Below are 17,311 nucleotides of genomic sequence, written 5' to 3'. Positions count from 1 at the left end.
TGTCGTTTGACTTAACAAACGAGGATCGGATGTCGTCGACCTTCTTTTCAAAATGGTTGACAAAGTCGTCCGCAGAGAGGGAGGAGGGGGGAGGGGGAGGAGGATTCAGGAGGGAGGAGAAGGTGGCAAAGAGCTTCCTAGGGTTAGAGGCAGATGCTTGGAATTTAGAGTGGTAGAAAGTGGCTTTATCAGCAGAAACAGAAGAGGAAAATGTAGAGAGGAGGGAGTGAAAGGATGCCAGGTCCGCAGGGAGGCGAGTTTTCCTCCATTTCCGCTCGGCTGCCCGGAGCCCTGTTCTGTTAGCTCGCAATGAGTCGTCGAGCCACGGAGCAGGAGGGGAGGACCGAGCCGGCCTGGAGGATAGGGGACATAGAGACTCAAAGGATGCAGAAAGGGAGGAGAGGAGGGTTGAGGAGGCAGAATCAGGAGATAGGTTGGAGAAGGATTGAGCAGGATTGAGCAGAGGGAAGAGATGATAGGATGGAAGAGGAGAGAGTAGCGGGAGAGAGAGAGCGAAGGTTGCGACGGCGCAATACCATCCGAGTAGGGGCAGAGTGAGAAGTGTTGGAGGAGAGCGAGAGGGAAAAGGATACAAGGTAGTGGTCGGAGACTTGGAGGAGAGTTGCAATGAGATTAGTGGAAGAACAGCATCTAGTAAAGATGAGGTCAAGCGTATTGCCTGCCTTGTGAGTAGGGGGGGGAGGTGAGAGGGTGAGGTCAAAAGAGGAGAGGAGTGGAAAGAAGGAGGCAGAGAGGAATGAGTCAAAGGTAGACGTGGGGAGGTTAAAGTCACCCAGAACTGTGAGAGGTGAGCCATCCTCAGGAAAGGAACTTATCAAGGCGTCAAGCTCTCTGTGAGAGCTTCATGTTTGGAATACACTGCCATCAGACACACAATTGCACCACCTATCACACTTTCACAAAAAACATGAAGACATGGCTAAAGCCAAGTCAATCAGATTTGTGAACATATTCCCTAGCTGTGTATTGCCGCTTTCCATGTCTCTTGTCTGTAGCTTGTGAGGTGTGGAAACACTGTTGCTTGTATGGATTTTGTCTTGCTTTTTGTGCTATGTTGCCCTGTCTGTATGCTATGTCTTGCTTGTCCTATGTTGCTCTGCGTGTGCTCACTGTTCATTGATTGTCTATATTGTAATTGTTTTTAACAACCTGCCCAGGGACTGTGGTTGAAAATTAGCCGGCTGGCTAAAACCGGCACTTTTACTGAAACGTTGATTAATATGCACTGTCCCTGTAAAAATAAAAATAATGAACTGAAATATGACAATAACTGTAGCTGATGTAATGAAAAGTTGGAGGATGGTTGTAATGGAGGACATCAGGTGGATCCACATCTGGGTGTTACAACCCCCTAGGTCCTGGAGAACATGAGCAGAGTAAAGGGAAAAGGGTAAGACAGACGTAAACAAGCAAACACACAGGTTAAAGGATTATCAGGTCTGTACAAATACATTTATTTAACGATTTAATGTAAATGTTTGATTAGAGATGCAATAATGTTAATGGCAGACAGAAAATAAAGGACGTCAAATCTTTTTATGCCAGTGGGGTTGATAAGGGAGGTAAGCGATGGTGCCTGGAGAAGAGAGATGAGTTGTGAGAGAAACACCAGGGTGGTGTCATGACCACTGGAGTCATACACCTTAACAGCACCTACCTGGAAATGGCGGTTACTGAATGTGACCCAGTGGTTAGCCGTGAGATTGACTATTTGGAGAAACCCCTGGGCCAGTGTTGGTACTTGGTGATGCGGTCCACCACGAGTCTGCAAAAGCAAATAGTTATGAGATGTTTATATTCACCTTAACAGATGGTGACCCCAGCTAGGAGCAAAAGAGCACCAAGCTTTCCCAGGTCTTGCCTTCCTTTCGTCCTTCTTCCAAGCCAAGTCATTCGCCTGGATGTCAAAGCACTTGGTCCCCTTGATTCTCCTCCGGTGGCTCTCCTTTTTCCTCATGCGCCTTGTCCATGTTCAGTTGCTCCTAGACGTTTCCACTTCACAATAACAGTGAAGTTGACCGGGACAGCTCTAACAGGGCAGAAATTTGATGAATTGACTTGTTGGAAAGGTGGCATCCTATGCCAGACAGTGCCACTTTGAAAGTCACTGATCTCATCAGTAAGGCCATTCTACTACCAATGTTTATCTATGGCGATTGCATGGCTGTGTGCTCGATTTTATACAATTGTCAGCAACGGGTGGGGCTGAAATAGCCAAATCCATTCATTTGACGGGGTGTCCACATACTCTTGTATATAAGAATATGGCCACATTTAGCCTGTGTCTATGGTTTGTGATCAATTGTTAATTTCCCCCCTAATAACTAGCCTAGGTCAGATTCCAGGCTACTCAAGTATTGGATTGCTTGTATTTTTCATATTCTCTTGCATCAATTACCTAATGAAAAACAGGTAACCAGTAAAAGATAGTGTGAAACATGAGAGAATCAATTGTTTAATGAAAACCAAGTAACAAAAATTGTTTAATGAAAACAAAGTAACAAATTACACCACTCCTCTTTGCCCCTGCTCTTAATAAATCTCCCACTCACCACTTTAACCTTGTTCCCCGTGATTAAAAAGTATGATGACAAATCAAGCCATTGCACCCATCTATAGGCTGTTGACAACCTCAAGCATCTGATAAGACTTGACGTAAGGAATGCATTGGATGGAAACAATATACTTATCACAGAAACCTAGGTAAAGCAGCTTACTATACAATATTGGCAGTACAAACAGTTTTAGATCCACAAGACGGAAGTCAACAAGGTCCTGTGGATAGGGGCATAGGATCAGTTCGCAATCAGGCCAGAGATGCAGTCGTGTACATACAGAATGGTCCAGGGTGAGCAACTTCTTTCTAAACACAAAACAGCTACAGCATTGATTGTCTTAATGACACAATGCCTACTGTATTCGTCAAGAGCAGAGGGAGAGCAGGTTTGAGTACTGTACGCAAGTGAACATGTATAAATCCCCCAAAATAATAGTCGTCACAATTCAACAAAACCTGTTGCAGCAGTGGTTTATAAACACTAAAAAGTAGAAGAGGGTTCATCATTCAGTTGTTCAAAAGGGCAAACATCACTTGGACAAGACCTTACGGTTGAAGGTTGAAGAAATCAGTTTCAAAGACTGTCTACTTCCCCCAAATCCTGTTACTCTGGATAATAGGTTCAGTTTCGACATGGATAGCCCACCCTAAATACATGCATAATGTGGAAGTACAGTAAATGCATGTATGAAAACCTTTTAACAAGAAAATCTCCCTAGCTTCCTAGTTAGCTTGGTCAGTAACTGCTGTGTACTATATCTAAAGCAGCTTATTCATCTTTCCCAATAAGCCCCATTCAGGAAGCTGATGACATTTCAGGACACTCTTTTCCTCAACGTCAAGTATCCAAGATAGCCGCTATTTGGGGACCTGGTTTAGGTGGTATACGTTCAAATATTATGCCCATTTAATTTAATTGGAATGTTCCAGTTATAGGCTAATATACTGATCCAAAAATACCCTTCATTTAAATCCAGGAAAATACCCTACCACTTAACTGTCTAGTTCTATTGTGTTCAATCTGTGATCTCTGACTGTACAATTAAAGGCAAAAGTAAACATTACAAATATTGGTGTGGAGGCCATTCCAGATTTTCGTTTTAACTAATGTACAGATTCAACCGTTAACAGCAACTTAAACACACATTGTTTTGGGTTGCCCTTTTGTGACTAAAAAGGGAATGAACTGCGCAATTATAATGGACTACAACTACGAGTCATCTGCCTTGCTTGCAAATGTCTGACCTATGCTGATGAGGACTTTGTATAGTTCAGATCGTCATCATCCTCCAGTTGGTTGGTGTTGAAATGCAACTCCCTATTCAGGTTCTCTTTGGAACAAATAGTCCTGTGAAAGCTCTCACTCATACTCTCACTCATACTCTCACTCATACTCTCACTCATACTCTCACTCATACTCTCACTCATACTCTGCGATTAGCACCATCATGTAAATTCCAACCAGCATCGCCAGGATCTCCATCACCGATTGGCCCAGACTAGAGCGCCCAACCAGCAGCTCAGGCAGGACCGTCACTGTGGCGATGTACACAAAGCCACCTGCGGTGAATGGCAAGATCCAGGCTGTGGCGGCCGCGCCCACCCCCTCAGCCAATAGGGAGCAGGCTGTGCCGGCAAGAGCCCCCAAGGCAGTCAGCAGCTGTAGACACATGGCCTGATAGGAAAGACGAAGTTGTCAATGGACATCTCTACCTACAGAGACTTTCTGATGCAGGTTGTTCAAACAGAGAAGACACACAAATCTTACAGCTGCCACCATGTGTGAATAGGCTTTGTGTTGCAGTCATGACAGATAACTTGTACTGAGCATGTTTCAGTACATAGTCAAGCACATTTCTGTTTCCTGTGTGACATCAGTATGTGTAACATCAATTGTTATGAAAAGCTGAAGCTTGTGCATTACCTTCTTCTTGGTGCAGCCAGACTGGACCAGGATGGCAAAGTCGCCAATCTCGTGGGGCACCTCGTGCAGCAGGATGGTGAGAGTGGTGACTGTGCCTACTGCTGGGCCAACCAGGAACGATGCCCCGATGGCCAGCCCGTCAGTGAAATTGTGTGTGAAGTCAGCAGCCAGGTTCAGGTAGCCCGATACCTTGATATCTATATTGACAGGGACGTCAAACTTCAGCACAGAACGTATGGACTCTAGTCTAGAGCGCCTGGTTAAATTGTGCTTAGGAGCATTTGTTAACTCCCTCCATGGTTAAAGTACAAATAAATAGATGTCAATTGTTGTAAAAATATTGAATTACTTTGACATTTAATTGTTATATTACGCTCATTTCCTTATGCTGGACAAAACATGTTAGTACCTTACACAAGCTTGCATTTTCAACACGTACAATATAGTGGAATTATATACATCCTTTTTTCTTCAGATTGGTCATGTTAATATCCAAGTTTACAGTCATCACGAATGTATTAAACGGATCGCTTTAAACAGATTTGGTACCATTGATTTTGTGATACGCGCCTGTTAGTCGCAGGACTTACAACAGCGTTCTAATTTTAAAGCTCAAATGGCCCAGAACATTTTGTGGCTCTCTGTATAAAAAGTTGATGGCCGCACACCAACACACTGATTTGAGACCCAAACTATCACCTAAATAACAGCCAACCCTTGTCAGTGTTGATATCCTATGCCGGGGGTCGCGATTCGTTGATGTTAACAAAGCAACTCATTTGTTTCTGCCCCGTTTCAGCAACCTCCCAGAATCTCCATCCGATATTCTAGAATTTAGATGATTTTGAATCGTGTTAGTTTAAACAGCGTATACACACCGATTGTACTGATTCCAACTTGATATCGATGGAGGTGATTAACAAAACAAATTGGCGTTACACTTACCACGTTGGCAACCGACTTGAATCAAACTGCAACACTTCTAAATGTAGCTAAGCGTCTTCTACAAATTGTCCTCTAACCCAGGAGTTCCCAAACTTTCACTCGGGGCCCCACTTCCAGCATTGGGGAACATCCCGCACCCCCCTCCAGTTTCCATGTGCTTTTTGAGTTGTAGTAGTTTCAACAGCACATACAACTTGCTTTCCCCCTAATCGTTATGAGTGATCTATCAATTTGGTGTGTGTGCAGTTTATAAGGTGTCCTTTAATTTTTTTACAAGTAATCTGATTACTATTCTTGCACACGTGTGTGTAGATAGTACATTTTATGTTTACAATACATCAGGAACTGTTTCTACATATTGGTTATTGATTTGGACACATTACAACTGTTTTGACATGGGCTATTTCTCAAAATGATTTGCCACCGGAAACGTATGTTTTAGGAATATAAATGTAACTTTCAATATTCATTTCAAATGGTATTCTACTTAATCTGGTAAAAACTGCTGAATGAGTCCAAAACCATGCTGTTTCAGATTTATTTGGGTGTACCAGAAATCACCAAAATGTTTTTGCCCTGCTTAATATTGAGAAGGGAGAATGGACAATAACTCTAACAGACTCTAACAGTTACACGCAATAACAGAGAAACAGGATTGATTGGAGGCTGGTAAATGAAATGCTGTCAAAGTGAATATTCTCTTTGAGCAAAATTGGTTTTGAGACTTTAAAAAAAAGCAATTTCAGTAAAGGCAAACTGCCCACTAAGAAATTAAGTGGCAATTAATCAACTCCTCTTACCTGTAGTGTTCTCATCTTTGCTTTCTTTTCCATCTTTCTCACCCTTGTTTTTTTCCTCCCCGTCACTCTCCTTTGCCTTAGGAGCAGCTGAAAATAGGAGAAAAAAATACATGTGCATAACTCTTTGGTGTACTGACCATCCCCCTTTATTTAACAAGGCAAGTCGGTTAAGAACACATTCTTATTTACAATGACGGCTTAGAAGAGTAGCATCAAATCCCCTAACCATACAGTAGCTCTCGGCAAGAGGAAAATCTCAATGAATCAATGTTCAGATTTCAAAATGGACCCAGAGGTCATGTTACAAAACCAACTAGCTGCTAGCCTAAAGATTTGGCTACATTCACTGGGTCTAGGGGTCCTAGGCCTAGCTAAATGGTCTGTAGCCTGATTTAACCTGTGAATTTATGTGAGAGGACAGACTATGTGGACCGTGTGGTATGCATGTGCCCAAGAGACAGCCACTTTACCTGGTTCCAGGGCCTGCTCAATCCTGACACATGAGTCGGCTAGACCAAGCAGATTATCATTTGTTCATGGTGACAAAATAAATATTTAGAAAAACAAAAGTACAAAAAGGCCTATACCAAAACTAAAGATAACATCTCACACTGATTGCAGATCCTTCCTAATCGCTCACACCTGTGTGCTTATCAAGGCTTCACAAGACTTTGTGGCAGAGCTGCTGTCCTCTGGGGATGGAGTGTGGGAAGTGGTAGTGTAGTGCAACTATGCTCCTAAGCCCTAAACTAAGAGCATTGGGTCAGTAACCAAAAGGTCGCTGGTTCTAATCCTTGAGCAGACAAGATGAAAAATCTGTCGACATGCCCTTGAGCAAGGCACTTAAACCTAATTGGTTCTATAAGTCACTCTGGATAAGAGCATCTGTTAAATGACTAAAAATGTTAATTTAACTACCTAACCTATTCCATAACATAAGACATGCAATGCATCCAGTACATTCGGAAAGTATTCAGACCCCTTGACATTTTCCACATTTTGTTACATTACAGCCATATTCTAAAATTGATTACATTTTTTCCTCGTCAATCTACACACAATACACCATAACGACAAAGTGAATACAGGTTTAGACATTTTTGCAAATTTTTTTTTTTTTTGTTGAAATACCTTATATTTTTTAAGTATTCAGACCCTTTCCTATGAGACTCTAAAATGAGCTCAGGTGCATCCTGTTTCCATTGATCATCCTTGACATGTTTCTACAACTTGGAGTCCACCTGTGGTAAAATCAATTGATTGGACATGATTTATTTGGAAAGGCACACGCCTGTCTATATAAGATCCCACAGTTGACAGTGCATGTCAGAGCAAAAACCAAGCCATGGAGGTCAAAGGAATTGTCCATAGAGCTCAGAGACAGGTTTGCGTTGAGGCAAAGATCTGGGGAAGGGTACCAAAACAATATGTGCAGCATTGAAGGTCCCCAAGAACACAGTGGCCTCCATCGTTGGAAGAAGTCTAGAACCACCAAGACTCTTCCTAGAGCTGGCCGCCCAGCCAAACTGAGCAAGCGGGGGAGAAGGGCCTAGGTCAGGGAGGTGACCAAGAACCCGATGGTCAATGACATAGCTCCAGAGTTCCTCTGGAGGTGGGTGAACCTTCCAGAAGGACAACCATCTCTGCAGCACTCCACCAATCAGGCCTTTAATTGTATAATAGCAAGACGGAAGCCACTCAGTAAAAGGCACATGACAGCCCGCTTGGAGTACACCAAAAGGCACTTAAAGGACTGAGCATGAGAAATAAGACTCTGGTCTGATGAAATCAAGATTAAACTCTTTGGCCTGAATGTCAAGCATCATGTCTGGAGGAAACCTGGCACCATCCCTACGGTGAAGCATGGGTGGCAGCATCATGCTGTGGGGATGTTTTTCAGCAGCAGGGACTAGGAGACTAGTCAGGATCGAGGGAAAGATGAAGGGAGTTTTTTTATATCATTATGGGATATTGCTTTGTCATTATGGGGTACTGTGTCTAGATTGATGGGTTAAAAACAATTTAATCCATTTGAGAATAAGGCTGTAATGTAACAAAATGTGCAAAAAGTCAAGGGGTCTGAATACTTCCAAATGCACTAAGTGGTCAACAGGAGGGAAAAAAATGCATTGCACACAGAGGGATCATTTGAGTTATAGTAGAAAAAAAAGCTCATGTTGAATTGATATAGCAGGAGCACATGCATCAATTCAAATTGGCCTTTGTTTTTCCCCTGTGCTACAAACTTCAATTAAAATGGATTACCTACCGTGAGAGTGTCCATGTCCATGTCCTTCCTTCAGGAGGCGAACAAATTTTTCCACCACCAGGAAGGCCACAATTCCGCCGAGGACCCACAGCCCTACTGACATCATGTGACCATGTGCGGCACCTACAGGTATGATAAGGAGCACCGTCAGGTATGATAAGGAGCACCGTCAGGGACATGCTGTTTGCCAAAATGGGGGCTGAATGATCAATGGGTGAGTGAATCAGCGTCACCTTACGCCCTACAATTTGCAAACACTCCAACGAGACCATCATGTCAATACCACCAGGCACTTGGTATCTCTCTGCAATTGCATTTATTCCACTCTCAAACGCAACTGGACCTACACTTGATGGCATCCTTCCATAATCTCAAACTATCGAAAGACTCAGCTCGTTTTATTGACAATGGTGCTGGCTCCGCCAAGTCCTCACGCATTGGGCAACATATATACTGTTATGCTTTTATTGTTGATCTCTGGTAATGTCTCTGAATCTCGCTCAATTAATTCATGCGCTTACAAGACAGAATCCTAGAGCACCTAACAAATCAACTCTATTGGACATTATTCTAACGAATACCCCTCAAATACACATCGACTGGGATATTCTGTAATGATGTCAGTGATCACTGTGCAATTGCTTGTGTTAAATACAAAAATGGCCAAAGCCAAACCCCGTTATATTTTTAAGACATTTTAGACAGTTTGATGAGCAAACATTCTTACATGATCTGTACCATAATATTGACAGAGTAAGTCTGATTCCCGATGTTGACACTGCCTGGGACTATTTTTATATGAAATTTGTGTCCATTTGTGATAAGCATGCGCCTGTGAAGACATTTAGAATCAGTGGAAGGGACAATCCCTGGTTTTCAGATAACTTGGCAGAATTAATTTGAAAGATGTCTCTTGGGCTCAAGCTAGACATACAAATGCTCCTGTTGACTGGGCCTCCTTCAGAGCGCTAAGAAACAAATGCACAGGTTTGATCAGGAAGTCCAAGTCAGATTACTATTTAAATGCAGTCAGAGAACCTAAACAACCCTACCAAGTTCTGGAAGCTAATCACATCAGTGTCAGGTTCTAATGTATATGCACTGGCCTTCCTGACCATTTAATGATGGATTCTAATGAAGTGAAGGATAAAGCCCATATTGTAGGGGTTTTTAACAAGCACTCCATATCTGCTGCTTCAGATTTTGATAATGGTGGGGCCCAGGCCTCTAATGTAAGCTCTGTTACAGTCAACTATGATATAGGCCATTATGTGAACCATTTTAACTGTGTGCCTGTTTCTTATGCTGAGGTCTATAAAGCACTAAAGGCAATAGACACTAAAAAGTCTGCAGGTGCAGACAACCTGGACCCCTACCACTTAAAGATAGAAGCTGGTATTATTACTCAACCTGTGGCTCACATTTTCAACTTGAGTCTCTTGACCAATTCCATACCCAGCATTTGGAAATCAACTTATGTCCTCCCGCTGCTAAAGAGTGGAGATCCCTCAGATGCTAATAACTATCGTCCTATCTCCAAAGTCTATGAATCCCTAGTGAACTCAGTTAAAAAACATCTTAATTGAAAAGAACATACTGAGCGGGGTTCAGTCTGGGTTTAGATCAGGGCACAGCACCACAACTGCAGCCATGGCAGTGGCAAATGACATCATTAATGCACTTGATAAAAAGCAACATTGTGTTGCTCTGTTTGTGGATTTATCAAAGGCATTTGATTCAGTTGACCATGAATCGTTGATAGCTAGACTCAGTAACATTGGTCTCAGGGAAGGGGCAGTAAATTGGTTAAGAAACTAACTTTCACAGAACACAATGTGTATAAACTGACAATCACAAGTCTGGCTTTTTTTGCGATTAATAGCAGTGTGCTCCAGGGTTCCATTTTAGCTCCTGTGTTGTTCTCCCTTTATATTAATGATTTGGGAAATGGGATGCAACCAGCAGTTACATCTATATGCAGACGATAAAGTCATATTCACGTGCTCCTCTGGTTCAGGCTGTTGAAGAGCTCCAGACTGCTTTTTCGGTCACTGTAGGCCTCCCGCTATGGTCTCAAACTGGTCTTGAATGTACCAACAAAAAAAACTACATTCATGACCTTTACCAGAGCTCGCACTCAGCCAGAGAAGGTTAGCATTGTCACATCTGGTGGCTTATCCATTGAAAAAGTGTCATCCAACAAATACCTAGGTATATGGTTAGATGACAAGTTGTCCTTTAAAGTTCATATGGATAATCTTGTGAGGATAGTTTAAATTGAAAATGGGTTTTTATTTTCATAATAAGGCTTGCTTCCCACTTATGCCTAGAAAGAAGTTTGTTCAGGCCACTTCTCTCTGTAATTGATTATGTGACTTGTTGTATATGCATGCAGCCTCCTGTCTTACAGAGACTGGACTCCGTTTATCATGCATCCTTGCGCTTTATAACAAAGCCAAGTCACTCACCATTGCACCTTGTACCAAATGGTAGGTTGGACCACACTTTATACGCGCAGAAAGCTACATTTGTATGTGTTCATCTACAAAGCCCTTTTGGCTAAACTCCCTCTAACTCTGTAGTCTGGTCTCCTTCACCACCAGCAGTTACAATACCCTGTCTGCTAGGTGGTTGTTATGTTACCATACCTGGTCTGCTAGGTGGTTGCTATGTTACCATACCCTGTCTGCTAGGTGGTTGTTATGTTACCATACCCTGTCTGCTAGGTGGTTGTTATGTTACCATACCCTGTCTGCTAGGTGGTTGTTATGTTACCATACCCGGTCTGCTAGGTGGTTGTTGTGTTACCATACCTGGTCTGCTAGGTGGTTGTTATGTTACCATACCCTGTCTGCTAGGTGGTTGTTATGTTACCATACCTGGTCTGCTAGGTGGTTGCTATGTTACCATACCCTGTCTGCTAGGTGGTTGTTATGTTACCATACCCTGTCTGCTAGGTGGTTGTTGTGTTACCATACCCTGTCTGCTAGGTGGTTGCTATGTTACCATACCCGGTCTGCTAGGTGGTTGTTATGTTACCATACCCGGTCTGCTAGGTGGTTGTTATGTTACCATACCCGGTCTGCTAGGTGGTTGTTATGTTACCATACCAGGTCTGCTAGGTGGTTGTTATGTTACCATACCAGGTCTGCTAGGTAGTTGTTGTGTTACCATACCCGGTCTGCTAGGTGGTTGCTATGTTACCATACCTGCTCTGCTAGGTGGTTGTTATGTTACCATACCCTGTCTGCTAGGTGGTTGCTACTTAAAGTCCCCAGGACATTCACAGTATTAGACTGCCTTCTCTTCTTGTGCACCAGAGGCATGGAAAATTCTACAATCCATGCTTCATCTAGATATATGTTAGTGCCACTGAATGAATTTAAAATATTGATGGGAGACTGTTACGGAGGAGTGTAAATGCTTTTTTTTTTGGCTGGTTCATGTTGTATGTTTTAATTCTGTAATGTATTGATTGTTGCTGCCTTCTTGGCCAGGTCTCCCTTGAAAAAGAGACTGAAAATAATTGGGCTTTTCCTGGTTAAACAAAAGGTTAAATTAAAAAATATGTGTAATGGATCAGCTGGATAATACGGTGGTGTTCGTAAATGTTGATATACCATGTGAGTGGCCATGATCCTGTGATTCTTCACTGTCATGTGAGTGGCCGTGTCCCTCGTCTCCATGGTGAGAGTGAGGCACTGTGTAAACAAGTGAGAGATAAGAAAGAATTACAATGGATATCAGACTGGCATGACAACATCCTTTTAACTACAAACCAATAAATAGGTATTTTTTGGCTGATTTTAGAGGTTGTATTTCCTTCACTGATTATTCTGTGTAAAGATTAAATCCCACAATCATACCTAAAAAGATTAATTCCATCAATACCAAAAATATTCAATAAACTAGATAGGAAATCAATTATTTTCACTTAATTAAGAAATCTACCGTAACAACAATAGTTTAGGGGAAAAGGTGTGGAATGCCCTCCCTTTACTTCAAGTAGTTGTGTGATACTGACACTAACCCAGGGCGTGAGGGATGAGGTGCAGGAAGGCATCTCCCAGCAGGCCACCAGAGGCAAAGCTCAACAGCACCTTCAGGAGGTTCTTGTTCTGGTCTGTATTGGACTGGACCGGGATCAGGAAGAGGATGAGGAAGGGAGCAGCACTGATCAGCAGAGTGGCACCGATGGCCTAATGGTAAGAATAGGAGAGAAAAAGAGACAAAGGTCAAAATAAAATAATCTCACTTGATAAGGATGGATGTTTTGAGTTCCAAGGGTATCAAACCAATGTAATCGACTTCATCAAATAAGGAAAGGCTATTCCCTGTCTACAAAAGTACTTACATTCCAACCCCTTCAATAATTGAATGCCAAATAAATACATTCCAATTCAGGTCCAATTCAATTGACAGTACCTAAATAGTTGACCTGTTGAGTCGTGCTGACCAGGGCATTTAAATAATGGTAAAATAGTGTCTAACAAACCTAACCCTCTTGAACACGGCAAATAAAAATGTTAACTTTATAACAGACGCATTTCGACTGCAGTCAAAATCGATAGAAAGTTATTGACAGTACACTGCAGTGAGGTTGTCTGGTCCAGTAGTCAAAACCAGATGAGTCAATTGAACTCTAGACAAAACGTAGCAACAGACTCACTGGCAAAGGGAAATGTTTGTAGAAAAGTAATAGGCAGCCTGCGTTTGCACTGGGACTCAGTAGGGAAGTCAAGAGGTTGTTTGAATGAACAGGAGGGATACCGACTGACAAAGATGTGACATTTTGCATATGATTTGATATAAGGTAGGCCATGATCACTAATGGACATCTAAATGTAGCATGGGATCTGGACAAAAATCATGTATCAAATATCCACAATAACACATTCATGTCCCTTCATGTATGGCTCCAAGGCCTCCACTGACAATACCTGCATCCAGAGATCCACTATGTCCCTCTTCTCTCCCTCTGCCTCCCTTATCACCCTCTCTCCTCCGTGGGTGTGCCCGTGTCCACTCTCCTCATGCTTATGTCCATGGTCATGTGCGTGACCGTGGTGCGACGACTCAGCTGGGGGCAGGTTGGCCTCAGCACTCCACTTGCTCGCCCCGTGGTGCAGTTTCTGACTGCCATGGGAGTGACCATCGCAACCGCCACTCCCGTGCGAGTGTGCATGCCCATGGTGGTCGTGTGCATGCCCATGGTGGTCGTGTGCATGCCCATGGTGGTCGTGTGCATGCCCATGGTGGTCGTGTGCATGCCCATGGTGGTCGTGTGCATGCCCATGGTGGTCGTGTGCATGCCCATGGTGGTCATGAGAGTGGCTATGAGCAACAGTTAACTGGGTGGCTAGCAACAGCACCGCTCCCGAGAACAGTGTTAACGCTAGCAGACGTCCATGGGCCATCATCTCACCTAGAACAGACACACAAAGGGAATATATATGGTTACAGTAGCCTGCCTTAGTACAGCAACACTAGCTTCTAATATCAACAGCTTCATTTGATCATGATTGTGGGTAGTTACAGTGAATGGGTTACACTAGTTAGTTATCATGCATCACATTCACATTATCAAACACTCCATTGACATCCCATCTGCTAACGTTACACCCAACAGCATTCCCGTGGTGGCCTTCTGCTAAGGACATGGCCCTAACGTTACACTTTTCCATTGACTCCTCGTATAAGACTGACTCAGGAAGAAGGAAAGGGTCCTAAATGGTGAAGTAGCCTTGCTGAGTAGCTAACGTAGCTAGATGCCCTTAAAGTGATGGATTGAAAGAGATGCGATTGTTGTACCTAGCAAGTTATCTAACGTTAGCCACCAACTGTCTGGCTAGCAGCTAGCCACGTCGACAAAGATGCATGTGAATGCGATTAAAGGAATGCAGGTGTCGCAGTTTATCTTGCATGCAACGTGCTGTCGGGATAATTAGCTAACTAGCTAAGTACAATAGCAAACAACGGTTGGCTAACGTTTGCGGTGATGACAACAATGTTGCAGTATAAGCGAATTGCCACACACTCACGTGTCTGCTGTAATTATCCTGCGATGATAGTTAATCAAACAAATTCTTCCAAACAGAGCAAAGGGTCTCAAAGGTGTCTATTCATTCTCAGACGTGGCATTAAGTCAAATCATTAGAAACCTCGCGTGATTCCATTCGCTGGTGTAAATAAAGAGTACCTGTCATAATATCGCGAGATTTATGTTTTTGTAATCTCTCATCCGGACTCAATGATGGTGGGTTGATGAAGGCGTCCAATTTAGGCCGTTTACCATTGGTGCACATCGACTGACCCGTATATTGGATGGAGAAAATAAATGAACTTACTCCATGCTTCTGTTATTTGATGAAGAGTCTCTCCCTTCTCATATAAAGTTAGGATTAATGAGATTTTTTATTTATTTTATTTTTTATTTCACCTTTATTTAACCAGGTAGGCTAGTTGAGAACAAGTTCTCATTTGCAGCTGCGACCTGGCCAAGATAAAGCAAAGCAGATCGACACATACAACAACAAAGAATTACACATGGAATAAACAAATATACAATCAATAATATAGTAGAAAAATCTATATACAGCATGTGCAAATGAGGTAGGATAAGAGGGACCAGTACGGAGAAAAAATGTTTGAAATGTATGCATTCACTACTGTAAGTCGCTCTGGATAAGAGCGTCTGCTAAATGACTAAAATGTAAATGTAAGGTAAGGCAATAAATAGGCGTGGTGGAGAAGTAATTACAATATAGCAATTAAACACTGGAATGGTAGAATGTGCCGAAGATGAATGGGCAAGTAGAGATACTGGGGTGCAAAGGAGCAAGATAAATAAATAAATACAGTTTGGGGATGAGGTAGATTGGATGGGCTATTTACAGATGAGCTATGTACAGGTGCAGTGATCTGTGAGCTGCTCTGACAGCTGGTGAGGGAGGTAAGAGTCTCCAGCTTTAGTGATTTTTGCAGTTCGTTCCACTCATTGGCAGCAGAGAACTGGAAGGAGAGGCGGCCGAAGGAAGAATTGGCTTTGGGGGTGAACAGTGAGATATACCTTCTGGAGCGCGTACTACGGGTGGGTGCTGCTATGGTGACCGGTGAGCTGAGATAAGGCGGGGCTTTACCTAGCAGAGACTTGTAGATGACCTGGAGCCAGTGGGTTTGGCGACGAGTATGAAGCGAGGGCCAGCCAACGAGAGCGTACAGGTCACAATGGTGGGTAGTATATGGGGCTTTGGTGACAAAACGGATGGCACTGTGGTAGACTGCATCCAGTTTGTTGAGTAGAGTGTTGGAGGCTATTTTGTAAATGACATCGCAGAAGTTGAGGATCGGTAGGATAGTCAGTTTTACAAGGGTATGTTTGGCAGCATGAGTGAAGGATGCTTTGTTGCAGAATAGGATGCCGATTCTAGATTTAATTTTGGATTGGAGATGTTTAATGTGAGTCTGGAAGGAGAGTTTACAGTCTAGCCAGACACCTATGTATTTGTAGTTGTCCACATATTCTAAGTCAGAACCGTCCAGAGTAGTGATGCTGGACGGGTGAGCAGGTGCGTGCAGCGATCGGTTGAAGAGCATGCATTTAGTTTTACTTGCATTTAAGAGCAGTTGGAGGCAACGGAAGGAAAGTTGTATGGCATTGAAGCTCATCTGGAGGTTAGTTAACGCAGTGTCCAAAGAAGGGCCAGAGGTATACAGAAGGTGTCGTGTGTGTGTAGAGGTGGATCAGAGAATCACCAGCAGCAAGAGTGACATCATTAATGTATACAGAGAAGAGAGTCGGCCAGAGAATTGAACCCTGTGGCACCCCCATAGAGACTGCCAGAGGTCCAGACAACAGGCCCTCCGATTTGAAATACTGAACTCTATCAGAGAAGTAGTTGGTGAACCAGGCGAGGCAATCATTTGAGAAATCAAGGCTGTTGAGTCTTGGTTGTGATGTTGTGATTGACAGAGTCGAAAGCCTTAGCCAGGTCGATTAATACAGCTGCACAGTAATGTCTCTTATCGATGGCGGTTATGATATCGTTTAGGACCTTGAGCGTGGCCGAGGTGCACCCATGACCAGCTCTGAAACCAGATTGCATAGTGGAGAAGGTACGGTGGGATTCGAAATGGTCGGTAATCTGTTTGTTAACTTGGCATTCGAAGACCGTAGAAAGGCAGAGTAGAATAGATATAGGTCTGTAGCAGTTTGGGTGTAGAGTGTCTCCCCCTTTGATAAGGGGGATGACCGCGGCAGTTTTCCAATCTATGGGAATCTCAGACGATACGAAAGAGAGGTTGAACAGGCTAGTAATGGGATTGCCCAAATACTCTGTTAAGACTTTTTGTGCACAAGCCTCTTCAGTGTCATAAATGCTAAATATTTGGTCATGCGTCAAGTGTGTGCAAAAGGGAAGAGTATCTTATGCAGTGGTTACACGTCTTTCAGGGCAGGTGGTTTGAGCCATAGATAAAATTACATCATATCACATTATATCTCCAGTAGCTTTGATTGGACTGATCATGTAAACATCACATCATACTTTCAAAATCTTAGTTAGCAAGCTTGCAGTCATCTTGAAGTCGACAATCTACTGGCAAATCCTTTGTAATCCTTGTCATTTGAAGAGAAATAATGAAGAGAAATTATAGATAAAAAGTATCGGTGCTCATCGGCTATTGGACATAAACATTACACAACAAGTTGGAAATGGAAAATTAAACAATGAGGGGTTTAGAACGAATCGCTGGCTAACTGCAAGCATTGAAAGCAATCACTAGCCTGCTATTCA

General features: G+C 43.0%; 1 protein-coding gene across 1 annotated transcript; it reads right to left on the bottom strand.

Annotated features, from left to right (window-relative positions):
* Positions 1 to 2,449: 2,449 nt before the first annotated feature.
* Positions 2,450 to 14,698, bottom strand: LOC115175907 (zinc transporter Slc39a7). The gene is made up of 8 exons (XM_029735538.1): positions 14,558 to 14,698; positions 13,457 to 13,941; positions 12,547 to 12,715; positions 12,137 to 12,217; positions 8,517 to 8,639; positions 6,248 to 6,334; positions 4,503 to 4,699; positions 2,450 to 4,253 (listed from the first exon to the last, which is right to left on the bottom strand). Exons 2-8 carry the CDS (start codon positions 13,934 to 13,936, stop codon positions 3,999 to 4,001), a joined length of 1,392 nt encoding a protein of 463 aa, XP_029591398.1. The 5' UTR covers positions 13,937 to 13,941; positions 14,558 to 14,698; the 3' UTR covers positions 2,450 to 3,998.
* Between the last annotated feature and the right edge of the window lie 2,613 nt (positions 14,699 to 17,311).

The sequence above is a fragment of the Salmo trutta genome, chromosome 36 (assembly GCF_901001165.1).
Source record: "Salmo trutta chromosome 36, fSalTru1.1, whole genome shotgun sequence".
Taxonomy (NCBI): Eukaryota; Metazoa; Chordata; class Actinopteri; order Salmoniformes; family Salmonidae; genus Salmo; species Salmo trutta.
The sequence above is the reverse complement of the archived record's forward strand: the minus strand, read 5'-3'. Positions and strand labels throughout refer to the sequence as shown.